Genomic DNA, 27,640 nt, shown 5'->3' with positions numbered 1-27,640 from the left:
GCGGCGCGCGCCGCCAGCCGCGGCCATCTCGTGGGGCGCCGCGCCGCGGGACCACAGTGCCCGGCATGCCCCGCGGCCGGCGGACCGGCGGACCGGCGGGAGGACTACAGCGCCCGGCATGCTCTGCGGCTCCAAGATGGCGGCGCCCAGGGACGGCACGAGCACGGACAGCAGTTCGGACTCGGAGAGCAGCGGCGGGGCGGCAGCGCGGTTCCGGGAGGCGACCTGGGATTGCGCGAAGCAGCAGGCGGCGGGGCGGGCGGAGCCGCGAGGCGGTGAGGGGCGAGGCGGTAGCCGGGCTGTGCCCTGCTTGTGCCGGGCTCTGGCCGCAGCTCTTTCTCACGTAGTCCTTCCTTTGGCAGGCGGATTTCCAAAGGATCAACGGCAGGCTACTCGGCCCAGCCTAAGGTATTGCTCTGCGGGCTTCGGGGTTGTGTTTTGGTGAAGAAAAACCCGAGGTGTGCTACTTAATGCCTTGCGTTGCCTCGTACTGAAAAGCCTTTGGTACAATTGTAATCTGCAGTGATGCTTAATTCTAATAAATTAATGAATTTATTTTGGAAGTATATTCCTCATCCCTCTAACAGTGAAGCAAAAGCAATTGAAAATAAATGTCTGCTGGCAGTTTCAGCAGGAGTTCAAGTTGTCGGAAAAGCTCTAATTCTTCCATGCCCCTGCCACGCAAAAATTAATAGTTATGTATCACAAAACTTCTCATTTAAAGAATGGAGGGTTATATACAGAAGGGCAAATAATAACAATGTGATTGCAAAGCCAATCATTTGTTGGGTGGGAAAGCAGTGTCTGAATTAAGTGCCTTATAACAAAGGGGGTGCTGACCTGTGTAAGCTTGCAGCATTTCTGCAGGCTTGGTTTCAAAAGCTGTCAGCCTTGCAGCTCAGTGCCATCCTTTCTCCTGGGACAGATTTTGCGTGAATTGTGGCAATGTACTCAAGAAGCTCCTACCAGAGGAGGGATGTCCTGCCATCATTTGTTTGCTTTTGCAGGCTATTTCAATGAGAAAATCATCCTATTACTTTCAGGGAGGTGGCTGGATGATGTTTAGCTCATTGTTCGGAACTGAACTGTTGAGCTCTTCTGCTTTACTTGGCAGTTGTCCCTTATCAACTCAACATGAATTAGTTACTGCAGGGTAGGAGATTTTACAGCCCCCTATCTCCTGTTTGAGTGAGAGTATTGGATGTTATTGCTCTTGAAGGAGGTGATCGTTATTTTATTTTAAACAGACATGAGGTGAATGACCATGATGAGGATGGAAATGAGCTACAGACCACACCAGAGTTCAGAGCACATGTTGCAAAGAAACTGGGAGCAATGCTGGACAGGTATTAGCATGTACTAAAAAGGCTTGTTGTATGGGTAGAGTGCAGTGATGCTTCTGTGTGCTAAAAGCAAGAAATTAAAGATTTGAGTGCAACTTGGAGAAATTGTTTTTTTCTCAACTCCTTCATTCCTGCATTTAATGCAAACTTCCAATATTCTGTGAACTAATTTGGCTCACCTGTTATGTCCTTCTGGTAATGACTTCTTGTGCAACACTGCCAGCCTCCATTTACCTCAGTTGTAAATGCATTGTAGAGAGGAAGAATCATTTTATTATTATTATTATCATCATTTAAAGGCAAACATAAGAACCTTTCTCTCTTGCACCTTAAAGCTGTACGCGGTTCAGGATTTTACTGGCAGTGTGCATCTGTCTGGGCCTGCTGCTGTCTTTGTTATGTGTGTAAATATCACCCTTGGAACTGGAATTCCTGGTGTTTAAAGTTGGCTTTTAGAACTAAGTCATTCTTGTGGCATATGTTGCTGAGGGGAGGAGGCACAGTCTGCTCTGCAAGCAGGGAATTGAAGCTTCACTAAAAAAAAAATAGGAAACCATAACAGCACCCTGGTCTCGTTTCCTATGAATTTCCAATTTTAGCTCAGTTTGTACAAACCTATCTAACATCTAACCAGAGTTTTCTGTTTAGTTTCATCACTGTCTTGAAGGATTCATCAGGACCTTCACCAGCTCGTGTGCAGCAGTCTGACTGTGGAGATGATGGTGAGTCCTAGTCTTGTCACGTCCAAGTTGTGGCCATTTGCTGATGCAGTTAATCAAATAATAGCAAGTGAGATGGATCCTGTCCGGTGCCAGTTGTAGTTCTAGCTCTTTACTGGCTGAAGAACACTAGCACAGGGTTTATTAGCATCAGTAAAGGCCGTTTCCTTGTTGTGACTGTTGTGTCCTAACTTTGCAGACTGACAGATGATTGTTACCAAGTGTAGCCATCTGTTAACAGCAGCAGGCTTTCCTAGGGAGACTATTGTGGATTGCTCTCACTTATTCTGTATTTTGGCTAAAATTCCTTTCTAAATACATATTTTAGGTTTTCGCCTCTTCTCCTCCTCTGTCCCAGGAGGCTGTGGGCAATCAGAGCAAAGCCCTGCCCCAAGGAGGAGACGGCCGCCTGGTTCCAGGTGAGGTGCTGTCAGCTGCTTTGCTCCTCAAGTGCTATTCCAGCCCTTGTTTTCATGTTTCAGAGGCAGCAGAAACTCTCCCGTGGGATTAGAAAGTTGAAGAGCTTAAGTGGTGTGTTTATATGACTGATACTTGAAAACAGCAATTTTCTTTTCTTTCTTTCTATTTTTTTTTTTTTTTTTTTAATACAAATAGGAGATGTAAACAATTTTAAATGCTGACTGTAAGAATCCTGGATCCACTGGCTGTTCATTCCCTGTTCTGATCTTAGATAGTTCTGCTTTCAATGCTTTGGATGAATTCAAGGCAAACATGTAGCATAACATACAATCTTGCCCCTCACTGCAAGAAAGATATTGAGGCCCTGGAACGTGTTCAAAGGAGGGCAACAAAGCTGGTGAGGGGTCTGGAGCACAGGCCATATGAGGAGAGGCTGAAGGAGCTGGGAATGTTCAGCCTGGAGAAGAGGAGGCTCAGGGGAGACCTTATTGCTCTCTATAACTTCCTGAAGGGAGGTTGTAGTGAGCTGGGGGTCGGCCTCTTCTCTCGTGTCATTAGTGATAGGACCAGGGGGAATGGTTTCAAGCTACGGCAGGGGAGATTCAGGCTGGACATGAGGAAGTATTACTTTTCAGAAAGGGTGGTCAGGCACTGGAATGGATGCCCAGGGAGGTGGTGGAGTCAGCGAGCCTGGGGGTGTTCAAGGAAAGGCTGGATGTTGTGTTGAGGGACATGGTTTAGTGGGAGCTATTGGTAATAGGTGAATGGTTGGACTGGGTGATCTTTTAGGTCTTTTCCAACCTTAGTGATTCTATGATTCTATGATTCTATAATTTCCTTCCCTTTCATTACCTTTCCAGTGACTCAGACAGTGACCAAGAGTGGCAAAAGTACCAGGAGGCTGCTGTGTCAGCAGCAGACATTCTGAAGCAAAGTGCTTTTCCTGCACTGTCCCAGGATTCCAGCCAGAATACGTGTCAGGGTTATGTGGAGCACAGACAGAAGAAAAAGAAGAAAAAGAAAATAAAGGGAGAGAACAAAACTGAAGAGAAAATAATAGACCCAGCAGATTGTGACCAGGACAGCAGAGATTTGCCACGGTTGGATTCTGCAAATGGACAACATAAGAGACAGGACAGCAATCATACAGATAACAACACGGTGTCACCAGGAGCTGTGAAGAAGAAGAAAAAGAAGAAAGAGAGAGAATAAATGCTTTGCTGTGCAGATGGGCAGGTGATTGTGATGGATGCTGGGAAAAAACAAATGGAGTTACTGCAGATGAGGGAGAACTAATTTGCAAAGCTTTTGTTCTAAAAGCTCTGTGGCCTGGGAGTCTAATTAAAGTGACTTCCTATGTTCTGACCTCCCTTGGGGAGCATTTTTCTCCTAGCACAGCAGTTATCTGTGCTGCTGCTTGCAGTCCTAGCGCGACGGGATTAAATACTGTACACAGACCAGTGTGGTGGAGGGGTGTAATCATAGCTGCATCCCTTCTGATCTGTTCTCTCACATGCTGAAACCAAATCTTGTCTCTTGGAGAAAGCATATGACGAATTGAAGTTGGTTTACATGGCAGCAGGTGGTCAACTTCTTTTTTGCTTTGATTTGCCTGTGGGAAACTCATTTATTGAAAAGCATTGCCAGATGTTAGTCCCTGCCCCCCTCCATTTTTTCCCCCTCTATGATTATGGTAAGGATCTGCTGTTGAAACCTGCCCTGTTACTGATCCCTCTGTAGTCCACACCTCTCCAGGGCCCCTGTGTGTAAACAAAGGTAGCAGTGAGCTTATTTTGAGGTTGTTAAAAACCAGCAGTTCTGCGTCCTAAATTTCTCTTAGAGTGTTTTCTAGGGTATTTTTTTTTGTTATTAAATTCTTATTCACTGTTAGTCTGATTTAATTTGGCAGGTTTGTGGGACAGCAGCTTTCTTGTGTTCAATAGCTCCCCCAGCAGAGACAAAACGGGCTGAAGATGGCTTTTTGTTTGATTGCTGATCAATGCTGTGAAATTGGTACAGGAAATACTTAAATCTCAGTTGCTGAATTTCAGACCTTGTTTTGTTTCATATGACTTTTGTCTGTGAAACACAGTGGGTTTTGGCACTTAGCATAGCTCTTAGTCTGCCTGTTTCAGCTGCAGTATTCCAAGAAACAACCTGTTACTTGGATCAATACTCTGCTCCTGTTGAGTTTCAGTAGGTCTAATTCATTGGCTCTATTCAGGAGACCTAAAAGCTGGATTAGAGAAACCAAAATAGTGCGCTGATGCTCTTTGAACACAGGAAGGAAACAAGGTGTTTTCCTTCCTATTCTAAGATCCTTGCTGTTTGTCACTCAGGAGAACACACTTGGCATCCAAAAAATGGATGAAATAGAAAATTGGCTTGGAAGTAATCTGGATGTGACCGAAATTATTTGTTTTATGGCCAGTTAAAACTTAAGTGTACTGAAGCTAGCACCTCAAATGTCAAATGCATAACACTTTTTGCCTTGTTTTATATGTTTTTTTGTTTCTGCTTTTTCTGAATGGAAGTTAAAATTGATTTGCAAGTAATGCACATGGGCGATTAGGAAATCATCCTTGCATAAAATTCCTTGGAGAACCTGGTTACCAAAATTAATTTCTGGTGTTGGGTGGTATCTAGAGGAAGCTCTTGCAGGCACAAACTGTTATGTGTTATCTGCAATAGTGAAATTTCCAGGCATGATAACCAAAGAGTTCACTGTTTTTTAATTGTTCCATGTATCTTAATCTGTTCAGAATCTTGAGCATGTTCTGCTGTCCTGCTCACAGTAGCAAGAACAGCCCTTATCACAATGGCAAAAACATGTTAACTGGGGCTTTTCGTATGCCATGTCAGTGATATAAAGATTCAGAGTAAATAAAGAAGAGGGGAATAATTAGAAGAGGAATTATGTATGTAGAAAGTTTTCATTTAGTGCAATGAAGGCTTTTTGACTCCGGGGGAATTATTTTCATATCAGGAACTACAGAATCTATCCTACAGGGAAGGCAGGAGTGAAGTGTTCTATAACATCCATCCAAGTTGGCATTGTTACAGAGAACTGAGGGAACTACTGCTGTCTGTGGAGCATGGAGCCCTGCTGGATGTTGTGCAGTGTCAGGGACCTGTGGGGAATGGCACCCCTGGGTCACTCAGCAGAACGTGTGAGATGAGCATCCACGTGGTTAATGCAGAGAGCTGAAGTCTCCTTGCAGCTGTTAAACTTTAATTTCTGCATTTAAAACAAAGCAGAGCTATATATATAAAAAAAAAAGTAACCAAGCCATTTCCACTAGGATAGCATGATTTTAGAGTAGGTCATTTTGAACTGAGAATGTTTGGGATTTTGTAGTTAATTAAGGGGTTTACGACTTGTAGTCCATGATCTTGTACTGACAGGTTTTTGCTGAGCCATTCCTGATTCAGTTTCTTGGTGACTTTCATTGCAAAGTCAGAAGCCAGGTTCTCACTCTTGCCTCCAAGTTGATATTATCTCTCATAATTCCAATTCAGGTTTCCTTACATCAAAGGAGGAGGAGAGTGCTTTAAAGATGGTGTCCCTTTTTTGACAGCTCAATTTTTCTCTTTTCTGCATGGCTTACTTTGGTGTAGGCAGGTTTGTACAGGTCCAACCTAGTGAAGGTGAGCAGAACCAAAGTTCCACATACATCTTGGCATTTTTTTGCTGTATTCCAGTCAGATCTCTGACTTTATAGCACTCCTTCAGCATCCACAAGGATGTCTGGTCATTCTAGGCTGGCTTGTGGGGTTGGGTTTGGTTTTGGGGGTCTGTAGATCCTATCAGTGCCGGCACCACTGTTCCATAGCTCCTGCTCTGAGCCTGAGCCATCTCTTCTGGAGGCAGCTGGATGAGGGATTTATGAGGCAGTAGGGGCTGGAGGTTGGCTGACTGCAGCAACCATTCCTTCCAGTGGAAGGCAGTGGTGACAGTGACAACAAACACAGTTGGAGTTGCGCCTTATGCCTTGTCCTGGCAGCTCCCTTTGGGTGGTTGTCTTGGTGTTACTGAGTGGAGGATGCCATCTGCGTGGAGATGAAGGTCTCAATGACGTTATGGGTGGATGGCAGCAGCTGACTGTGGCTGTTGGTGGAGTCAGAGCTCTGGTACAGCACCAGGCTGCTGGAGGACACTGTTAAAAGCACAGGTAGAAGTTAAGTACAAATAATCAGTGCAGTCCCCTCCTCACACGTGCACCTATTTGCAATATATGGTTTAAGAGAGTAAGTGGCTGCTCCTCTTACCAGCAGGGCTTGAGGTGAGGCGAGGACCAGACTGAAGGTGCTGGATGGTTGTGTCTTGGTTCTGTAGGTGTATCGCTGGTGCCTGCGATACTGGTGTATGGATCCCAGAGTCTGTGTGGGTTTCTGAGTCAGGTGTGAATGCCTGGAGAAAAGAGTTAACAGTGCCTGGTTTCTTCATCCCTACTAACAGACGTGGGGGAAGAGGATTAGAAAGAATGAGCAGGTGCTGTTTCCAAGGAGATTAAATCCTTGATGGTGCAGTGAGAAGCTTGCTCTAGTGTCTCCAGCAAGGCAAGGAGATGAGATCATTCTGCTGGGATGGCATTGACCACACACCCAAAAGCTCTTTGAGAAGCAAGGAGCTCCCAGCAGACTGATGCAGCTGTAAGGTGGGGGGGACACATGTGCTAAGGCTGTTACCTGTTTAGTTGGTGTCAGGTTAGTCAGCGCGCTGAGATTGGCTGTGTCTGTTATCACCATGGTTTGTGGGAGGAGGCCTGTATGTGTGTACTGGGCCACTTCAGACTTGGGGCCGTAGAGAGCTGTACACAAAACAAAAAATAAAAACCCAACAAGATCATGTGGGAGCTGGAGCTTTGCGTGAGGTTGGTTTGGCTGAGTTTCTCTCTTCGTGTGTGCAGACCTGCTGCCTGTCTCTGAAATACTGGGAACGGAGGGGCAGGAGGATGAATGCAAGAGGAAAATAATTTCATAATTATAGCAATTAAGTTTCAGATCCAGCAAATGCTTTAGAACAAAGTGTTTTGTTTTGTATGAGCAAATGAGTTTGCACTCTTACCATGGGGGTTCTGTATCTGGGCCATGGTAGCCATGAAGGGGCTCTGGTTGATGTGGCTCTGGACCTGCTGCATGAGGGGCTGCTGGTAGGACGGGTGCAGCTGCTGGGAGAACTGGACTGGCTGCAGGGTGGTGAGGCTGCTCCCCATGCTGTTTATCACAGGTACACTCTGGGGCTGGGTTGAAGTCAGGCCTGAAAAACAAGGAGTGATGACAGCGGCGCTGCACGCTATGGGAGGAGCGGCTGCTCTGCAACAGGAGCCTCTGAAGCAGTCACAGCAGTTCTGTCGGAGCAGTGGGATCAGATTCTGCTTTGCAGGAAACCCCTTTGTTCACTGTGACTGGGAGTAGATTTCATGCCTATGAAAATGAAGCAGGTAAGTGCAAAAGGAATAATGCAGGCAGCTACTATAAAAAGCTCCTCCGACTTCCCGTGTTTGTTCCTGCAGTGCCTCCTGTTGTACCAGTACAGGTCGCTTCCCTCTTAAGTGATAACATGATGTAGATTTCCACTGGGGAGTCCTCGCTCAGAAGTGAACTCAGGGCAACATCTCAGTGTCTCATTCCTTTATTCTTTCCTTTTATATTAAGTTGTAGGTAACAGATGACTGTGCTGTAGCTGCCCAGCCACACGGAATGAAGTTTAAGCTCATTTTGTTTGGGCTGCTGAATTCTGGAATTTGAACCAGTGAGAAAGGCAGAAGGTTTCACTCATCAGTACTCATCTCTGTCTATACCGTATTCCTGGATATGTAGGGTATGTTCCTACACCCTATTCATCAAGCCTCTCTAGCACTGAGAGAATGTTAACACTGTGGAAATCTCTTTTAATTATTCTTCTTCTTGGCTTGCACAGAATTGGAATCAATATCATAATGTTGGCTATAAATTGGGACGTGGAAATTGGTTCATGGTTGTTGACAAACAGGACCTCTTTCTTCCAGAGAAGAAAGGGTAAGAAGAGAGCACACATTTTATTCTCCTTTCTCTAATGAGATGCATTTTGGCAGTTGGTTTTTCCTGGAGTGAAAAGAAATCTGATAGCAGTCCAGAAAATCTGTTGAGGTAAAAAAAAATAAAATAAAATAAAAAAGAAAAAAAGAAAAAGTAAAAAAAAAGGAGTGATGACCGCATGTGCTTTTTGCAGGAAGTAGAACAGGATGTTTTGTCTTTCACTGTGAACATGCTTAAATTCCCTTAACTGAAAGCTGGCGTTTTGTTTATATTTAGGAAGAGGCACAGCAGTAGAAAAAAACCATTGGCGTAGGAATAGATCACAGAATCCCTTGCTCTCAAGACTTGAGTTTCTGTGTGACTGGATTCTAACATGAATAAGGATGTCTGTCCCTTAATTTCACGGGTACTTGTCAGTAGTGCAGTTGAAGATCCTTAGTGTTTATGGCCGTTTCCCCAGGTGCATCTCAGTGCCAAATTAGTGCTTTTATCTCTGAGGGTGAGGGAGGCAATTCTATGTAGCTCTGCACCAGAGTCCTGATGGGCAGAGTTACCAGAGCCAACAACCCCCCAAGCACACTGCTCACCTATTACCAGGGTGGAGCCGCCGGTGTTGGTGAATGCAGGCGCCAGGGATGAGGTCTCACCGGCTCCGATTGCCATCACGCCGGGCAGTGAGGCCATGATGAGGTTCTGAGTTTGCTGGCCCAGCGCATGGGGGTTTTGCTCTAGGCTGTGCAGGGCAGTCAGGGTGCTGACGGGGGGCAGAGTTCCTCCGGGAGCTGAGATCTGTGTGAGAGAAGGACAGTGGAAAAGCCATCTGCAGCAGGCTGAGTGTGGAGAGTCCCAAAGCTGTCAGCAACCTCTCCCTGCCTGCCCTTGACCCCTTGCTAACTGGAAAGACTTCACCTTTGCTTGTCTGCAGTCTTTCTGTTTTCTCATGCTCATCAGTTAACCAGCAAAGGTCAGGTGTTGAAATATGAAGAGGAAATCCTTGCTCTTATAGTTCCTTCGTACTTAAAGACTATGAGGGCTGTACAAACACAGATGAGGTCAGTCCCACTGCACTCCCTTTGAAGGGAAAGTTTGTCCTCTGCTTCACAACTGAGGGAAGAGGGCCGTGCCCAGAGAAATTCGGAAGGAAGCTCACTACAGAATCCTCTTTCCTTGTTCACAAGGAGTCCACAAGGAACAAGGAGTTCCTCTTTCTTGTTCACCCCTTCCTCTGAGAAGTGCCTTTAATTTCCCTTCCTCTCAGCGAGAGGCTTTTTGTGGCCAGTTTTCAGATTAAGATTTTAAAGGGCTTGCTGAAAATATTCCTTAGTAGTTCTTTTTTTCCTCGTAAAATATTTTCTTCAGGCTACGTTAACAGTTCCCTGCTGTTAAAGGGGAAGCATATCTGTTGGGCAAATTCTGTGCTTGGATGTCGTGCTGATTTAGGCTGTGACCTCGAGTCACCAAGAAATCTGATAACTGGACTGTTTTCTTGACCTCTGAAATGAAGCACATCACCTCTCTGTGCTCTGATGGGGTTTGAACTTGCAAGGCCCTGTAGAGATCTATAGCTGGGATATTGTGGCAAAAAGGCATTCAGATAAATTGGCTGATGGAGAAATTTCAGTGATTTATACTACACTTTTTCTTTCCCCCTCAGAAAAAATCTGTAAGAATGCTTTACTAAGAGCAAGCGCCAGCAGGTTAAATGGTGGGACAAATTATCAAACAAATACCAGTTCTAGAAGATGGCTTTAGAAGACTTTCAGCATCTCATGCAAGACTTTACTCTTTGAGGAGAAAATAGAAAAACAGATTTAAATCAAACTGATTTATGGTGAACTTAGCTGTGCCATGGGTCAATGTGCACTAATGCAAACTGCTGCCAACCCTGTTAGCAAGGGAGCACGTGGAAACTGAAGCTGACCAGTCATGTTGCCCTAATGCTCAATTGCTAGTTAAGTGGAAAGAGTTATTGTTTTTGTTTTTTTTTTTTTAAGGAAGGAAGGAAGGAAAGAAGGAAACTTGCTTTGAGGAAGGCAGGTTGCTGCAGTGTGGACATCCAGTACATGTCTCAGTGGTGTAACTGGTCTCTGATCTGTTAATCTCATTGGTTCTGCTCAACTCTTTTGGGATATGCAATGTTCAAATGAGAGAGGTGATGAGTGTGACTGGGGAAAGGGAGATGAGAAAAGAGCCTCCTGGGGGGAAGGAAATCAAATCGTGTCACACTTGGAGCTGTGTTCTTTTGGTGTTGGTTGTGCTGTTTGCTTGTTTTTCCACAATAGGTTGTTTGGGTTAGTATTAAAGAAATGCCTGTGCTTCCATGTCGTCCCAACCCCCATCAGTCTGGAGCGCATGGGTATCCCCAGAGTTCTCATATTGCAAAGTCAGTGCAAGGCAGTTGTCCTCTATCTGTAATATGGCTGTTTCAAAGGGCATTCTAGGAAATACCATTTCTGAAGAGTCTCCCCTGTGGCCACCCTCTAGTCGCCAGGACTCTGGTATACGTCACTTACCAGCTTGGTGTCTGTGCTCAGCAGGTTCTGGCTGGGCTCCAGCCCAGGGGGAGAAACCTGATGCAGGATGGTTTGGGTGGTCACCATGGAGCTGTTCCCGTGGTGATTGCTGCTGGAGGACTCTGCCTCGCTGGCTGGCTGCTGGTTGTACCTCACTCCTGCATCACAACAGGGGGAAACTCTGTGTTAAAACCGAGTCACTTCACCAAGTGCTAAGCTCAGTTGCATTTGTGGACGCTGGTCTCTGGGCATTTAGGTCAAGGGCCGGGTTTGCTGTCTCCCTTTCAGATCTCCCTCCGGTTGCTTCTTACCGTGAACTTTGGTGGGTGAGAGAGCAGGAGGTGGCTGAAGGGAGGAGGAGTTGTGAGGAGTGAGAGGGGGAGCAGAGGTGGGCTGCGGCCCGCTGAAGTTGTCCATGGCCAGCTTGTGCCGGAAGGCCTCCTCCTTCCTGCGGTTGGCAAACCAGTTGTAAACTCGCACCTCGGTCACCAGGTTTGAGCCCAGACCCTGGGCCTGAGATGGGGAAACGCCTCTCTGAATACATTCTGCTCTGTTAGGAGAAAGCACAAAAAAGAGTTTTGCTGAGTCTGCCTCGGTCAAAGGCACGCAGTACGTGTGCAACCCCAAAGTGACGACAGTCTTACACGCCACAGGGAAGGATCCTGCTGGGTACAGCGAGACGTGGGGCATTACTGCATCCTTAGCAAACAGGGAATGCTCACGAGTCTCGATTCAAATGTGGCTGATGCCACAAGCCTGCTTCTTGTGGGCCTTAGCACACCAAGCATGCAGAGGCCCTGCTCCGATTCTTCAGAACCAGGCACCCTTCTTTACCTGTTGCACTCTTCCACCAGTGCCTCTCTCTCTTCTTTGCTGGGGTTCTTCTGTCTCTCGTAGGCTTGGAACAGAATCTGTTGTGAGGCAGGACCCCATTTAAAGCGATTTCTTCGTCCCTTCTTGGTGGGCAGATCATCTCCCATGGGCTCCTCTGTCAAGATCCCCTGACCAGCATGTGTGAATTCTGCAGGCACAAAAGGGTGAGGGAGTTTAGAGGAAATGTCATGGGAAACAGAGGGCTGAATCTAGAAGGGGCAGAAATCAAGTTCCATAATCTGCTGAAACAGTTAAGATGTTCCTAGTAGGACTGTGGTGACCTACGCTTTCTCTTACTTGCATTGCATCTCAGCTCCCACCTTGGGGAAGTGAAAACAGATGTGGGAGGCTTGAGAGTAAGTATGATTGGGGTCCCGCTCTCCAGAACAACCCAGAGGCTGACAGTCTTGTTTCAGTTGCAACTCATGAATACAAAGTTAAGTGAGAGATTGCAGGCAGGTTCTTGAATATAGAAGTGCATGCTGCAGTGATGGGTTGCCAGTGGGTGTCTGTATAGAGAGGGCCTGGAGTGTGAGGTGATAGCCAGCAGTGGTTTGTTACAGCAAGTACAATAGTTTGCTGCTTTTTGCAGCTAGGGGAACTGTTGCTTTAGCTGAAAATTGTACCAGCCCGGTGCTCAGACAGAAATGCCTGAGAAATGTCTGTGATGTGTCAGGCACACTGTTTTAGTCTGAGGATGGATTTCAAGCTCCAATGGCAAATGAATAATGTTAGTTTGCATCTCTTTAGCAACATGATGGGTGGAGTGGGTAACTGCAGGCTGTTTTGTGATGGGGCATTTTTCCATGTGCGGTTAGGTTCACTTTACTGATTACTGATGTGGATTTCTCTAAGCTTGCTTCCAGAAATGGCTTTTCCTGCATTTTTTTTCCTTGATAGAAATGTGCAGTAAGGATCAGCAAGGGAGAGCAGAGGCTTTTATGAAGTTGGAAACTGCAGAATAATTACTGCTGTACTTACGCTGGGCCACCTCTCGCTGCTTGCGGACGTACCAGGTGTAGAGGGCTGCCCTTTTTTGGGTCTTCATGGGAGTGCCCTTGTTGAGGTGTTGTGAGAGGTGGGATTGGTTCAGACCAGTTGTGTCCACCACCTCGCGCTGAGGGATGTTGTGCTGTTGGAGGTAGGATTTCACCATCTTTGCTACCCGCCAGGGATCCTCTCTGGAAGGAGCAGAAAATATTTCTCAGGAGAGCTCTCTGTAGCACCTGCACTCGGCAGACCTGCATTCCAAGGAGCTTGGTGCTTCCCTAGGTGCACCATGCATATCAGTCAGCACCACTGCATGTGGTGAGGCAGGGGTGTTAACTGGCTAAAGAAAGGAGAGCTGTTCTCAGTGTGGCACAGCATCTGTCAGAAATTAGGTGGAAAAGATGTATCTAGCTTCCTTTAAGCAGATCTCTGTTGGCACTTTGATCTCCCCTTAGAAAGAGCCATCTTTGGCTATCAGGGGAACTTTCCAAAAGCATGGCAGCAGTCTTTGCCATCTGTGCTTATTTTTATACAAGGCTTTGCCCTGCTCTGTTCAGGCAACGGCCATCTGTAAATGATAGAAGGTGCTGACAAGTGACACAGACAAGGAATGTACATCCCTTTCTGCTGGGAAGTAATAAAGCATTTTTGCTGCTAGTGAATAATGCTGTGGGGAGAGAAGTGACATTGGATCTCAGCATTCAGCTGGATATGTTATGACTACAGGTATCTATTTTTCAGAGATGACAACTATCTTGCCATTCTCTACTTACTTTTCTTCTCTATCCTCTTCAAGGCATAAGTGCTTGGGATAGGTGTAATTCATTTTTCCAAGGCAGATTCACTGTGTTATTATGCTGAACCTAGCTCATGCCCTACATCTTGTCAGGGATGAGAAACATGGCAGAGATTCAGGCAGTGAAAACAGGCTTTCATCAAACTGTCAGAGGACAGCTATGCATGTAATATGTATACACCAAGCAATCTGGCATTATGTGCATCAGCCTTGCATTATTAACATCTGATTAACATCTAGATCCACTCAGACTCCTACTCGCTATAAAGAACAGGCAACCTATTAATTCCTCCTATTGCCACTCTCTGGGGTAACAACTGGAGGAAAACTTGAAGCTAATCTGATTTGAGATTTTATAATGAATGTGAATCTCTGATTAAGACCTCTGATTAGAATATCCACAACTGTTCCTAAGGAGGCGTTCAGTGCCAGTTTGGATGGGGCCCAGCCTCATCTAGTGGGTGCCTTGCCCACAGCAGGGGAGTTAAAGCTAGATGATCTTTAAGGTCCCTTCCAAGCTGAGGCATTCTATGAACTTGTGAGAACAGACAACGTGACTTTGACTGCGACTTCTTTGTGTTTGTCAGTTTCACTGAGGCTGAAACAGGCAGTCTAGAACCAACCAACTCAGGAGCCTCTATGGAAAAGATTCTGGTTCAGTTTTAACAAAGCATCCTTCTGTTTTTGTATGCAGGATATCTGGTGGAGAAGGTTTGCACATTGTAGAAGTACAATGGTGCTGCATCTAACACCAGCATCAAAGGAGCAACGGGGATGAAAAAATATTTCTAATATTATGGGTGATGTGTTGCAAGAATACAGAGATCTGAGCAACTGGCAACAGCTGTACTGTTGGAGGCTTTGTTGATTCAATAGGTTGCCAGAGGCTGCAAAGTGATAAGCAGGACAAAGTCCACACCTGTTCTCTCAGTGCAAATACCCTTATCTCTGTTCCCTTCACAGCCTTTCACAGTGGCTGGGTAGTCCAAGGAGCAAGCTCTGCTGCCATTGTATGTATGGCGGAAGCAGGGTTGGTTACAGCTCTCTGAAGAATCTGTTTTCTTAAATTAGGACCATTTGCTTCTCTGTTATGATGGTACAGTTGCTTACAGAGCTTCAATCTTCTAGCCTACTCCCTTAACTATCTTCGTCTTTTCAGAAGCCTCAAATTGGGCTGAATTTGCAGAGCTTTTCCATCTTCGGTGTCTTTCCTCCCTCAGTGTTTGTGATATGTTCCAGCCAGCACATGTGCCTTGAATTTGTTACACACGTCTCTACACAGAAAAGGCTCCTACTTGTAATCTCTTCTCTTAGATTTGAGCTCTGGCTCAGATGGGGAAAGGAGGGACTGTGTCATTACTGATGGAAACCACTGTTACATATTGATTTCCTTCCTGCAGGCTGATGGTGAGTCACTTCTGTCTTCCCTGTCAAGATCCTTGCTTCTTTGTGGTAGGAACAAAGCGGGAAGAATCCGAGAGTCTCTTTTTCACTGTAGTTCAAAGCCTTGTGCTTTCTTTTCTGTTTGTTTGTTTTATTTTGAGACAAAGCAGAGCGGGTTCTGTAAGGGAAAACACTGCAGGGAAATCTTACCACAGTATAATTTCATAAGGTAGTTAGTTGTATGTAATCCAAACTACTCTGTACATCATCAAAACATGGGCTGTAATATCAGTGCAGCAATTTATTTTGGCCCTGGACTACATCACAGAACAAGCAATGGCAGCTGCTCAGCTGAACCCTGAAATGAGCTGTTGCCCAGATGCTCAGTTCCACCTGCAGAGTCTGCATCGTTGTCACACACATCGTAAGGTAAACCTTAATTCCTTCAGCAGTGGTAGGACGGTCACTGACTGTCAGTTTTCCTGTTTAGCTGTGCTAAAATCTCACCTCCATGGTGAGTTAGAACTGGTGTGCCTCACTCAAGCTCTCTTCTACCTCCAAGCCCGTTTTCTACTTTTTTAATCTTCATTCTTCCCAAATAGAAGCTACCTCTCCATCCCGTTCTTGCTTTGGAGATGTTAAGTTCTTCCTGGAAATTGTTCCACGTAATGCTTACTTCCCAAATCTTGCTTTCAGCTTTCAGTCCTGCTTTCAGTGCTGCTTTCAGCTTCTGAGCATGGCCCCTCTCCCTGACTCCTGTCAGCCACAAGGGCCTGGGTCTTCTCTCCATTCCAGCTTCCCATTTTCTTAGTTTTGAGGTCACTTTTTAAGGGCGTTTTCACCTCCCTTTTGTTACCTGAACAATAAGTAACCCAGGTAGTTAGTTATAAACTCAAAGGGAACAAGAGGCTGGTTGATAATTTATAGCAACATCTCAAATTTAAATGGAAAGTAAATATCAAGTTGTTAGCATTAAAGAAAACCCATTCCAGAGAGCTGGAGATGTAACATTCGGGGGACATTCTCTTTCCTTCACTCTTCTTGACTTTTCCTTCTTTTTCCTTTGTTCCTTTCTTTCCCTTCTTCTTCCCCATTTTTTCCCTCTATTTCTCCTTTCCTTCTTTCTTGTTCTCAGATTCTCAGGCAAGAGAATCCTTTGTGGGTTCTGAACTGCTGTTTGGACCAGAGCTCACTTACGCAGAGGTTCAGAGCAGTGAAGTTCTCAGCACCGTGCTCTGTGCCTTTCCTCTGGAGCCTGCTAGAAGCCCTCACTGATGCCAGTGCACACCTGGAGCCGTGCTGGGCAGAGAGCAGGGAAGGTAAGACCATGGACAGGCTTCCTTTCTGATGAAGTTGGCCTGGTTCGCCTCATCTTGGTTTATATGTGGAAATGGAAGGGGTGTGGCAGCTTCATCTCAGCTTTCCCCCGTTACAGCAACTCGAAGACAGTTTACGTGAGGAAGATATTGACTCTTTATCATGGCTTTTCTTTTTTCCCTCAAGGAAGGCATGCTTTTGACCCTGCCTCTAGGGGAAACCTGTTGCTTATCTCCGTTTCTCTCTTTCCTAATGGCATTTTGCTCCTTGCCCTACAGGTGAACTGCTGCTAAACCTCTCGCCATTCTCTGGACGTGCGGTAACTCAATCTGTCCCTGCTCCCAAGGACGCCTCTCTCTTGCCTTCTGTAGGTAATACCAGGCTGTTCTTTCTCTCTGTAGGGTGATCTAGAAGGAATGTTGTTGCTCAGATTGCAAATTTATGGAAGTTCAATGAGACATTTAGGGATGAAATGATGAAATGTCAACTCCTCACTACAGAAGCGTTAGTCTGAACTGCCTTTATCAGTTGTTTTCTGCAGGGACAAAATGTAATAGGTGCCCATAGGATCACCCAGTTGTGGTGAAGTCTCTTGTCTAATTCCTAGCTTACTCAGCTTTGTTCTGTGCTTCTAAAACCATGCTTCCAACTTCAGTGGTCCTGTGAGGATGTGTTGGGTCTCTTGGTGCTGTCACTTTTCTTTTCCATCTCCTGGGAAGCCTAGCAATGGACTCCCTCTGGTACTACTAAAAGAGTGATACCTGCAGTTACCACAAAGACTTTCTTGTATTGCCTGTAGCTGCCCACAAGTCAATCTCTCTGTTAGAATGTGGTCTACAATATCAGGCCAGGGATTGTTAGCCTGAAGAAAGTTCTTTCTAAAGGCGAAAGAGCCTCCATCTGATTTCTTGACATGAAATCCTTGTGTAGATGCTGAAATAGGTAGTTTTGCAATCATTGAAGTTCCACTGGGAATACCTGGGCTTGGAGATTTCTTGCGTTCCTTCCTTTTATTCATTGCTAGAAGTAATTTCTATTATAGAGTAATTCCTATTACAGATTCTTCTGTCCTGTCTGTAATTACAATATTATTTTAAGGACGTTACCTTTTGGCATCTGTTAATGGAAAGGTTCATTCTTAAAAAAAGAAAAAGCTTTAGTAAGCAACAACTGCTTAGACATTATCAAGCCCTGATATTGGTTCAGATAGTTGGAATGGATTCTCAGACATAAAATTGCTTTGAATATATTTTCTGATCAAAGATCTATACAATGTGATACTTGACAATACAGACTTCCCAGTGTTTTCACTTTACCTTGAATAGTTTTAATCTATTATATTCCTCCATAAATACTCTTCTAACTTTTTGGACTCCTGGTGCATTGCTCTGTCCTGTGGTACTTGGGATTGATGAATGTGGGCTCTGAGGTTCAGAACAAAGCTTTGCAATTACAACCCAGGGTAAGGCTTAGGAGACTCTGGTTCTCACCTATCCTTTTCTCTACCCTCTTATGGTTTTAGGCAAGTCACAGAATCTCTGTAGAAGGGCAGTATTACTCAACTGACTGTCTGCAGAGAGATGTGGGACTGCTGGCCAGAAACCATTAATGTCACAGGTTTGCAAGGGAAGTCAGTCTTGTGCTGAGCCGGATAACATGCACAAGAGAAAACAGTAGCAAGCACCTAGGAAGGCAGAGATGGTCAGAAACCAGAAATTGTGCTAAAGTGAAGTTGGCAGGAAGGAATTCCCTCCATACGTGAGCCTGTTTTCAGATCACAGGCGATAGAACTGAAGTCCTGCTTCACCCATTCATTAAAGAAAATGGGGCAAAGCCAGGAGCTCCTCTTCAGCTTCCATGGTCTCCCTTGTGGACAGATACCTGATCGGAAGTTAATGATCAAAAGGCTTATCAGGGGCTTTTCATCTATAAATTTATAAGACAAAAGAGAAATAATAAAGCCACTGGATAATTAGTAACTAGCCAGGGCCCGCCCGGTGCCACTGGTCTCAAACTACCCCAAGACCTGTACGCAGACTCAGGGAGATGAGAAGGAGGCAGGGATGAGGGGAAGGAAATGCATGGAAGGGAGAGAAAAATTAGCTAGGAAGACATTAAAAAGGGGAGGATTGGCAGCAGAGACAAAACTGAGGAGAGAAGAGGGAATAGGTCCAAAGAATGAGGGAGAGAAAGGTAAGGGGAACAAAGGAGGCTAAAAGGTGTAACAGAGATGGAAGAGCAGAAGAGAAGAAGGAGAGACTGGCCCCAAAAGAAGACTGAATTATTAGGAGTGCTTTCCCCACCCGGGTAGGAGCTGATCCAGTGAATTTACCTCTGTTGGATGCAGCTGTCTCAGCTCGCAGTCCGCCATCTTCCATCTCCTAAGTACTTATGGTGAGTGCTAACTCTGACCTGCTGTTTTTCTGGCTTTGGCCTTTCTGGTGAGATCTGATGTTTTGCTTCTTGTTGTTACCTTTAATATTTATTCTGTTTGCATGTGAAGAGGAGGGATACAGCAATGCCTGAGAAATTCTCTGTGTTTCAGTTTTAGTGAAGATTTTAGGTGCAGGTCATTGCTATGTCTTGGATTTTCTGTCAGCTTGAGATTTCAGAATGTCCACCCCCCAAAACAGATGGGCAGATTCTGCTTCTGAGGTGCTAGATTGCTTGGATGGACATGATCCTTGTTGGGCAAATCTCTTTGCCCACAGAAATATTGTCCCATGAAGAATGCCAAATGGTAATTCCAGTGAATGTTTCTCTGTCACAAGACTTAGTGGTTAGGGAGCTCTGCCTGTCTTTTGGTATTAAAAATGCGTGTATGCAAAGGCAAAATAGTGTGGGTATAAAACCTGCAGTTGTTGCTGCGTATGTACTTTATGGCTGTGACAGAGAGCGGATGGTAGAAGCAGTGGGTTCTGCCTCACTGCAGGTATTTGATTTGTGTGCTTTCTACAAGAAAATCTCCACTGAAGTCAGCATTACTAAGCACTCGTGGGATGAGAAGTTCCCTTGGTTTGTCTCTGACCATCAGTACTTCAAAGAGCAGTAAAGTTAAAAATATTTATCACCTTAAAATTAGCAGGGAAACTTCACAGCTTCACTTTACCATCAAGTCACTGGCTAACATGATACCTGTTAAGAGTGTGACCAGATATTATTTTTTCTTTCCTTGATGACTGAAATTTTGAATCCAATAAAAGTATAAATGGCGGAAACTAACGTTTAGTCAAAGATGCAACTTACACAGCCCACGAACTGTTCTTGAGCCTGATGATACAAGCGTTTCAAACTCGTAATCAGGCTTCGTGGCTCCCTTTATGCATTGAAGTGAAATTAAAAGAGAAAGTTTGAGCATCTGTAAGAGTATGGGGAGTGTTCTGGGGGGATAGTTGGGCATGGATGGAACTCTGCAGCTAGATCAGTTGTGAGCACGCTGAGCATAAAAGGCAAGGAAAAGAGACTTAGCGGGAGAATGCAAGAAAGAGCAGCAAAGAGGAGCAGCAAATTATTTCCTTACTGTAATAGTCTTTCCACCACAGCCTTCTGGTGAGCAGCCTCCTCAGGGCTCAAGTTTTCCAGCTCCTTCATTATCGGAGGGGTAAATTCCTCCCCGTCATCAGAGGTTTCATCTTCCGACAACCTGGTTTCCCCCATTCCATTGGGGAGATTGGGGATTTCGGGGCAGGACTCCCCTTTCTCTGTCTGCAGGGCATTGATAGCATGCTGACTTTCACTCTGGAGCATGTAGGGTTCCACTTCGCTCAGTGCCTTGATCAGGGTCTCCTTGGTTAGCCCCGACTCCAGCAGCGCTCCCAGCAGCTCCACTTGAAGATGGCTCAGCTTCGAGACCATGGTCTTCAGGCTGCAGTTCTTTGGGTTTGAGTTCCACGTTATCCTGCTTCCAGCTTCCCTACACCATGTTCCTGAGGTAACACGCCCGACTGTCAGCAGCGGGCACAGCGCAGCCTCCCGCCTTTACTCCCCCCCAAAAAAAACAAAATACAAAATTGAGCCACTTCGGACCCCCCACGACTGTCCTGAGCCAGTGCTGATAAAGGGACCCTTGGCTATCTGTTTACATTGGTAAATTCTCCAAGGTTCATATTTATCTGTGTGCTTAGCAAGTTACTGAACTTTGGACTTCAGCACTGCAGCAGCAGTTCACAAAGTGCAGAGGGAGAGAAAGCAGGGGGAGGGGGAAAGGGAGGGAAGCAGAGAGAGGAAAATGAAGGGATAGAAGGTCTGCCAGCATGGAAAAGTAAGCCATGGAAAGAAAACAAAGAGAACAAGAGTGGAAAAACAAGGCTTACTTTTGGCCCCATTCATTTTAGAGAAGGAAGAGGTAGAGTACGTACGAGGAAGAGTTGCGTTCGCCAATGTTGGAAGGTTGCAGAGCCTACTCTGAGCTCTAGCTGTGGTGGGTTGAGCTACTCTCAGCTCTTGCTGAGAGCTTTGGGCTGCAAAAATACTGCCTCGGCAGCTTGGTTTGCCTTTGTACAGCCCTCCAGCAGAGACGAGTGACCACTGGGTTGGTTTGAGTGTTCCCAAGACCCGCAGGATGTTCTGGAGCTCCTGCTGACTTCTGTGGCAGAGCATTGAGTCTTAAATGATTTTTTTTTTTTTTTTTTGCTTTTGCCTTTGGCTTGCTGGGTACCTTAATATGCAAACATCAGCACTTGCCATAAGAACTTGCTACGTTTATTGCTGAATTGATGAGAAAAAGCTGTGTACACACGTAATTCAGATACTGCTTGCCCCACTGAGCTTGTGATTCAAGCACATGGTAGGGACTAGCCCTGGGTGTTGGTACATGCTGAGAATCCCTATCTGCAGCTGCCCTGCTTCTGAGAAGTGCTCTGGGCAGTTTTGGCTCCCATTTATCACCTACGTCTCTTGATACCAACCCTGCTCTAATGTTCTACTCCCACCTGTTGTTTGAATCCTGAAAACATGCTCTGTAACTTCACTGGAAAAATTTAGGGCAATTCTCATGGAATCTTCATTTTATGATATTTTCCAGTCTGAAAATATATGAATGATTTTATCCATTTTGAAGAATTAGGAAATAACTTGGCGTGGATTTGATGGTGCACGAGCATCTTGTAAATGGTTCCTTCTTACGTGATCAACAGGAGGACTTAAAACTGTTGTTTTATTAGAAGTTTCCTATGGGCAGCCACTCACCTTGTTCTATATCACTTCCACTAAGCTCAAGAGAAGGGGAGCCCAATAGAACAGTCTCAAAAGCAACAAGTATTCCAACACAGTGCTGCAGAATGGCCTGGGCCCCTATTCTTCCTTCACGCTCTCCAGGCGCCTGTGACAAGGGGCCAAGTCAGCAGCTGAAGGGCAGAGTGTTTTCCAGATGAGACCCCCTCCTTCCTCCAGGCTCAGCAAGATGTGCTTGGGCTGCTGGGCTGACCTTCCCAGCCAGGGCTGTTGCTAACTATCACCTTTTGTTTCAGATGGCATCTACACCCAGGTACCACCCGTTCCCCCTGCTGCAGCATGTTAAAACAACTCAGGTGGCTACAGAAGGCTAAAAAGAAGTAAACTTTTGGAGTCCATGTTAAAACAATGTAAGAAACTCGAGTGTGAACACATAAAAAGACGTCTTTAGTTTCAAAGATTCATATTTATTATAATACAAAAAGAGCATTTAAGAAGCAGTGAGATTTGAGATTCTCCTATTGATGCTTTGATACAGTTTGTGTGCATTTTACTCCCAATTACAATTTTGCTCATCCCCACCCTAGTAGACATGCCAACAATACTGGCCAATAGTAGTAATTGTGCATGGCAGGTACAGCATCCAACCCCAATACATAGTTTATTTGTGATGCATCCTTAGAATTCAAGGATTTTATGAGTGAGGACAACAGACTGGGGGTCTCCTGCAATGAATGACAAACATTCTGTCACACGTTACTTATTTATCTTTTTCTGTGGTATGATGATTTCTCTTATTTAAACTAAGATGGACAGTGTTACCACTGTTCTTATTTAAAAGGTTGCCTGCTCTGAGTTCTGTGAGTGTACGTGCTTGCTGTGTGCTTTGGGGGTGGGGGACACACAGCCCCGAGTTCAGACATAACCATCAGTCTGCCAAGGGAACTGTAAAGAGAAGAAAACGTAACAACAAATGATCTGCCTATATTGTGTGGTTTGAAGGATTCCTTATACACTCAGAAGCCTTCTGCCTTGATTCCGTGCACCCTGCAGACCTGCAGCTGCGGAGGCTTTTAGAACAGCCTGTCTCGAAGCCAGTGGGATTTGAAGACTGTGAAAACAGAAATGAATGTCCGATTGTAGGTTGGGACCTCACTGAATGCTACGGCTGGATGCCACGTGGAGAATCCTGAGCTGAATATGGAATCTATTCAAGTACTGGAAAGGGGGTAAGTCTTCTCCATCACTTTAACACTCTAAACTATAGGCACGTAAACAACAAAGAAGTAAGCGTTCTTTAAACAACTCCATCATCACCTTTACCTTCGCTGTAACTCACCAGCCCGTGTTAGTGAATGGTTTGAGGCTCCATTCAGTATTTCAGGTTCTCCAGTGCAGGAAAACTAGTGATCTTTATAGTGTTTCTTCAGAGTTCCAAATTATGAGCAATCAGACCGTGCGCTTGGGAAAAAAAGAGGAGACTGCTGCCATGTATTACCTAGCACTCCTATTTTATGCACTGACACAACAGATTGCAATATGGTATTTCTCAGGTTTTTACCATTCCCATAACATGCTGCTGGGAGGTGTGAGGTATTAAGGATAGCAGAGGCCAAGGTGGGTAACAGCAAAGCTTTAAGGCTGGATTCCAGTTCTAGTAGCAGAGCAGAAAGTAGATAGTAGAGTGCTATAACCCAAACAATATACTCCTGTAACTAAATTGCACCTCACAGATTTTGCATTGAGGATGAGTATTTGAAAGACAAGGAGTTTGTTTTGCTATACTCATTTTCATTTATTACCAGTGTTTAGTATGTGTTGATTTCCTTAATTGCAACAATTTGCTGGGCTGTGACTTGATTCTTAAATTACTCAGACTGAGGTGATCATCCTGGTGGTTGTGGCAGGGCCAGCTCTTCGAGTTTGGAAACACCAAATGATTTTGCTCATTCTTCTCTTGTTTGCAGTATCTGCTTTTGAATTTCTTGCTGCAAAATTGCTTGCTTTTCCTTAAGTTCAGTGCTCCAATGATAAGACATAAGCAGCTCTACTACACTAAACTGGCCAGCAGTAACAGCAGGCTTGTGAATAATGTTTTAGTAACAAATTGGTTTAGATGCACATTTGAGAAACGTATCAATTAGTAACCACAAAAAGGCTGATTTCTATTTTATTTTAATGGCAAACATAATAAATAATAATTTCCCTGCACATAGCAGGGGGGTTGAAACTAGATGATCATTGTGGTCCTTTTCAACCCAGGCCATTGTACAATTCCATTCTACAATAATAAAGACTCTTTAAACATGCTTGAATGCTTTGCACTGTTGTATGTTTTTCAGTTATGTTTTTCTTCACTGCTCCTGAATTACAGACAGTCTAGGCCATTTTAGGTAAGGATGTGCCCACTTCCTCCAGTCTTCCTCCATTAACTGTTCCAACGTAATCTTTCTCTGCTGCATTTAATAGAGTAATTGAACTGTGGATTAATTAATACTGACAGCTGCTGCATGAAAGTATAAATGAGTATACAGTAGGATTTTCTTATTATTTAGACTTATTAGTCTGTATTCTCCTTATTACACCAGGGAAAAACCCAAGTAATAGACAGTAGGGTACTGGGAATGGAATGGAGAGCAGACAATAGACGCCCAAAGCCTGAATTCTAGTATCAGTACGACTGTTACCTTTGTTTTCATGTGCTGAGTTATATCCATCCTTAAGTGTTCCTGATGAAAAATACAGTAATTGGCTAAGATAAAGGCAGCCCAATGTGACTTCAAGGAACACAAAGGGAATGAAAGAAATCTAACTATTTCTATGACAGAAATGCTAGCAGAGCAAGCTTGTATGGGGCTGTGAGTGCGGTGGGAACATTATCACTGGCAAAAGAAATGCAGAGAAGTGGTTCTCCTAGTAATTCTTTACCATTTTACTCTTCTTCCTGCTGAGACTGCTAAATGCTTCATTGGCCTGGATGGCATTTAACATCACCTCTGTGAAATCTGAGAGTTGTTATTACAGTGTTCACTCCTATTTCCACGGTTGGAAAAAAAGAATGCAAATGACAAAACCGATTCTAATTTGCGCCCCGGGAGCTCAGTGCCACGTGGTACCCAGGACTGTGAACAATCCAAGGTAATTGCTGTTTGTGTTGCTTCCAGAGGGTTTCAACACAGATTTCAGTGTTGGTGCAAAGCCTGGGTATCTCAGTGGGAAAGGACTCACTCAAATACATCGTGTTAATGTTCCCAATTATACACATTTAATGCTTTAATTGAGTAATCTTTGTTGTAAATATGAATAGTAACACCATTGAAAATATGACTTTACAAAGAAGGAAATTCTTTTTTTCCCTCCTTCCCTATTTTCAATTACAATTAAGAGTACAATCAGAAGATTTTAAGAGGGCAGTGCTCTGTTGTGACTGAGACACAGGAACAACCTAACAACTTCCTCCTCATCACTGCTGGCAGGACGCAGTTGCATTCAGAAGAATGAATGTTTTGCTCTTTATGACCAAAGGCTGTGTTTAAATTTTGGGATTCTTGGTGATGCTGAGGCCGAGCTGTAGCAGCCATTAAGAACTACAGCAGATGCAGAGCGGGGAGTTCTGGTGTGACAACGCCTTAGGACCCAATGGCCTTAAATTAGAGGTGATCTCTCTCTTTACAATTCTTATTCTGGTACAGGGAATCAGGACAGCGTCCTTCTCATTCATCTGTCAGTTTCCCCCTTTACTTACACACAGCCTCCATCATCAGGGTGAGGATCTTTGAGAATAGGAACGGCTGTGGAGCTCAGTTAATGAAGGAGTTTCCCACTAGGTGGTAGTGAAGAGAATCATGTCATATACTGGTCAGAGCATGTTTTAATTATTTTTTATCAAGGGGAATCCCATGAGGATCTTACAAGCAGAATAACCTAACATAGCTCTGAGCTATACTGTCAAAACTGGATCTCTTAATTTTTTTCGTTCCCTTTTTACTCATTTCCATGCCATTTGTTCCTTCCAAAGCCATGCAGGGTTGACAGCTTTACTTATTATGTGTTCTCCTGAAAGGTGAAGTGAATCTACATGAATCTATTCTGGCTTTCTTTCCACCTCCATTATAAAAGCATAAAGGCAGAGTTGGATAACGCCATTTAAGCCTTTAGGAGGTGAGGACTTTGCAGCCAGTCCTTTGATCTGATTCTCCACCATACTTTCCTGTCTGTGCTCTGAGAGCTACATAAAAGAAAATACAATATTTTTGGTTGCTGCTAGTTTTGAAATACTTTGACAGGTCAAAGCAGTGCATCAGTCTATATCAAAGGCACCAGACAGAACAGCTGTTTTGGAAGGGCTTTGTAATGTCAGAGTACATTCTCACTGAAATTCAGAGTAAAGCTCCCCTGTAGGTCCAAAGCAAGCACATACAAAAGAGATGATGAGAAAATGATCTGGGGGGATGCAGGCTGTGCTCCCCTTTAGAGTAATGCAGGTGCTGTGTCTGCAAGGAGGAGAACGTTTCTCCTGTGAATTCATCCAGCTACTCTAATGTAATGATAGACCAAGCTTGCAAAATCATGTAGTAGTTTATGCACCAACCCTGAGATGCTGGGAAAAAAAAATTATACTTCAATAGCTCACCAGCTAAAAGTCACTGGTGTCAAATTAATGTGCTGTAAATGTTGCAAGATAGAAATTGGAAGGATTTCAATAAGCAGGAACATTGTTGCTTTATAGATGCCAATGCTGTTTTACAACGTCTCAGGGGGAAAAAAAAAAGTTGAGTATCAAGACAAGGTTGAAACATTTGTTTATCTTCCTCTGCGTTGATTCAAAAGATGGGAGAGGTTTTTTCTTTTGCATTCATTGTATCATAATCACTGAAAAGGGATGCATATCCTTATCCTGGGATTGCATCACAGCAGAGGGAAGATTTCAAATTATTTGTCAGCTTTCTAATTGTTACGACATGTTGCATTGCTGGGACAAGGAAGGAAAAGCAAGATTCCTCTATTGTGGAAGTTTTATAGTTTTATTTCCTAGTTTGAGATTGGGGAGGGGGAGAGGAGAAACAATGAGCTCCACCAGAGGGGTCAGCTGGGCGCTGCTCCCTCCAGCTCAAGGCTCTGTGACTCATCCTGCTGTCCTTGCACCACACGGCAGAGTTTAATGCGTACAGAGATGGGCAGCGCGGTGGTGGGTGAGCTGGGGAGCAAAGAGAGGAGGTCAAAGAGAGGAGAACATCTCGCAAGGTAGCCCAACCTGAGCCAGGCTGGGAGCAGATGCTTGGACTCCTATCTAACAAACAGTGCAGCCACTGGGGAGCCAGTGAGCCTGTTGGTTACCGTGCTTTTGGTATTCCCCCCACAGCTGATAAATCCAATTTTAAGCGTATTTTTCTTAGCATTGATCATGGCAGTAGCTCTGACGTCCTTCCTGCCCCCGAGGCTGAAGGGCTGTGCGGAGCTGCGTGCCAGCATCCCAAAGCTGTGGGACCACTGCAAGAACCCTACGGAAAACAGAACGGGGAGAACGGGACTGACTTCCACCTCCAGAGCGGCACTTAACCACGTTTCAAATACAAACGGAGCAGAGAAGCCTCCAAGGCGCAGCACCAACTTACTGAGAGCAGCTGAAGCGAGGTACCAGGCGCTCCCTCCGTGCAATGTGTGCGCGTACTGCGGTTCCCTCTTTGCTGATGTGGAAACCGACCCAGCAGAGCTGGGGCAAAGCAGCCCAAGGCACATTTCTGGGAAATTCACGCTCCGTTTAATGCTCGAATTTAAGAGCCACCTTACCGGATCCCTTGCGTTTACCACCTGCTCCTCTTTCGGCACAACCCAAAGCCTCGGCACAAAGCCCATCCTTAGCTCCAGAGCACAGCACAGCCCTTTCTCGGGCAGGACGAACCCGGCTCCCCGCCCCTTTCCCAGCCTTCACCATTACCTGCCCGCCCGCACGGTCGCGGTGCGGCCGGGCCCGACAACCGCAACCACCACCATCACCCCCCGCGGCCTCGAGTTCTCTCCCCGCGCGTGCGCGCGGCGGCGGCACGTGAGCGTGTTGTGGGCACGTGATGCCGCGCGCCGCCCGCCCCCACG

The 27,640-nt window shown here is 45.2% G+C and overlaps 3 protein-coding genes and 1 long non-coding RNA gene across 9 annotated transcripts in view; 2 read left to right on the top strand and 2 right to left on the bottom strand.

The window, feature by feature from the left end:
• The first annotated feature begins 126 nt into the window (after nucleotides 1-126).
• CUNH12orf43 (chromosome unknown C12orf43 homolog) lies at nucleotides 127-7,331 on the top strand. Of its 2 annotated transcripts, XM_042866076.1 has the most exons (6): nucleotides 127-275; nucleotides 363-408; nucleotides 1,248-1,346; nucleotides 1,992-2,065; nucleotides 2,391-2,481; nucleotides 3,343-7,331. In XM_042866076.1, the coding sequence occupies exons 1-6, from the start codon at nucleotides 137-139 to the stop codon at nucleotides 3,692-3,694; spliced, it is 801 nt and encodes a 266-aa protein (XP_042722010.1). In that variant the 5' UTR covers nucleotides 127-136; the 3' UTR covers nucleotides 3,695-7,331. The 2 variants fall into 2 exon arrangements, with proteins under 2 accessions (XP_042722010.1, XP_042722011.1); XM_042866077.1 differs by lacking the exons at nucleotides 127-275; nucleotides 363-408 and adding an exon at nucleotides 453-1,153.
• On the bottom strand, nucleotides 5,775-20,440 carry HNF1A (HNF1 homeobox A). The gene is made up of 10 exons (XM_042866068.1): nucleotides 19,896-20,440; nucleotides 12,871-13,070; nucleotides 11,851-12,037; nucleotides 11,328-11,566; nucleotides 11,017-11,174; nucleotides 9,091-9,292; nucleotides 7,551-7,742; nucleotides 7,172-7,293; nucleotides 6,752-6,893; nucleotides 5,775-6,639 (listed from the first exon to the last, which is right to left on the bottom strand). The coding sequence occupies exons 1-10, from the start codon at nucleotides 20,228-20,230 to the stop codon at nucleotides 6,512-6,514; spliced, it is 1,905 nt and encodes a 634-aa protein (XP_042722002.1). The 5' UTR covers nucleotides 20,231-20,440; the 3' UTR covers nucleotides 5,775-6,511.
• SPPL3 (signal peptide peptidase like 3) overlaps nucleotides 16,008-27,640 on the top strand; it is a 58,626-nt gene continuing 46,993 nt past the window's right edge. Inside the window, exons 1-4 of one of the 5 annotated variants that reach the window (XM_042866073.1) lie at nucleotides 16,008-16,377; nucleotides 16,654-16,746; nucleotides 21,844-21,957; nucleotides 22,691-22,776. In XM_042866073.1, coding sequence (XP_042722007.1) covers nucleotides 22,748-22,776 — 29 coding nt within the window. In that variant the 5' untranslated portion in view covers nucleotides 16,008-16,377; nucleotides 16,654-16,746; nucleotides 21,844-21,957; nucleotides 22,691-22,747. Of the gene's footprint in view, nucleotides 16,378-16,653; nucleotides 16,747-21,843; nucleotides 21,958-22,549; nucleotides 22,777-23,898; nucleotides 24,686-25,023; nucleotides 27,182-27,640 lie in introns of those variants that run through there. The other 4 variants (XM_042866072.1, XM_042866069.1, XM_042866070.1 and 1 more) reach the window with 4 other exon arrangements.
• On the bottom strand, nucleotides 26,553-27,577 carry LOC122177013. Its single transcript, XR_006177901.1, has 4 exons — nucleotides 27,486-27,577; nucleotides 27,163-27,288; nucleotides 26,885-27,048; nucleotides 26,553-26,744 (listed from the first exon to the last, which is right to left on the bottom strand). It is a non-coding gene; the product is annotated as an uncharacterized LOC122177013 (long non-coding RNA).

This window comes from Lagopus leucura, unplaced genomic scaffold (assembly GCF_019238085.1).
Source record: "Lagopus leucura isolate 7727_CA_CO unplaced genomic scaffold, USGS_WTPT01 Super-Scaffold_806, whole genome shotgun sequence".
Lineage (NCBI taxonomy): Eukaryota > Metazoa > Chordata > Aves > Galliformes > Phasianidae > Lagopus > Lagopus leucura.
The sequence above is the reverse complement of the archived record's forward strand: the minus strand, read 5'-3'. Positions and strand labels throughout refer to the sequence as shown.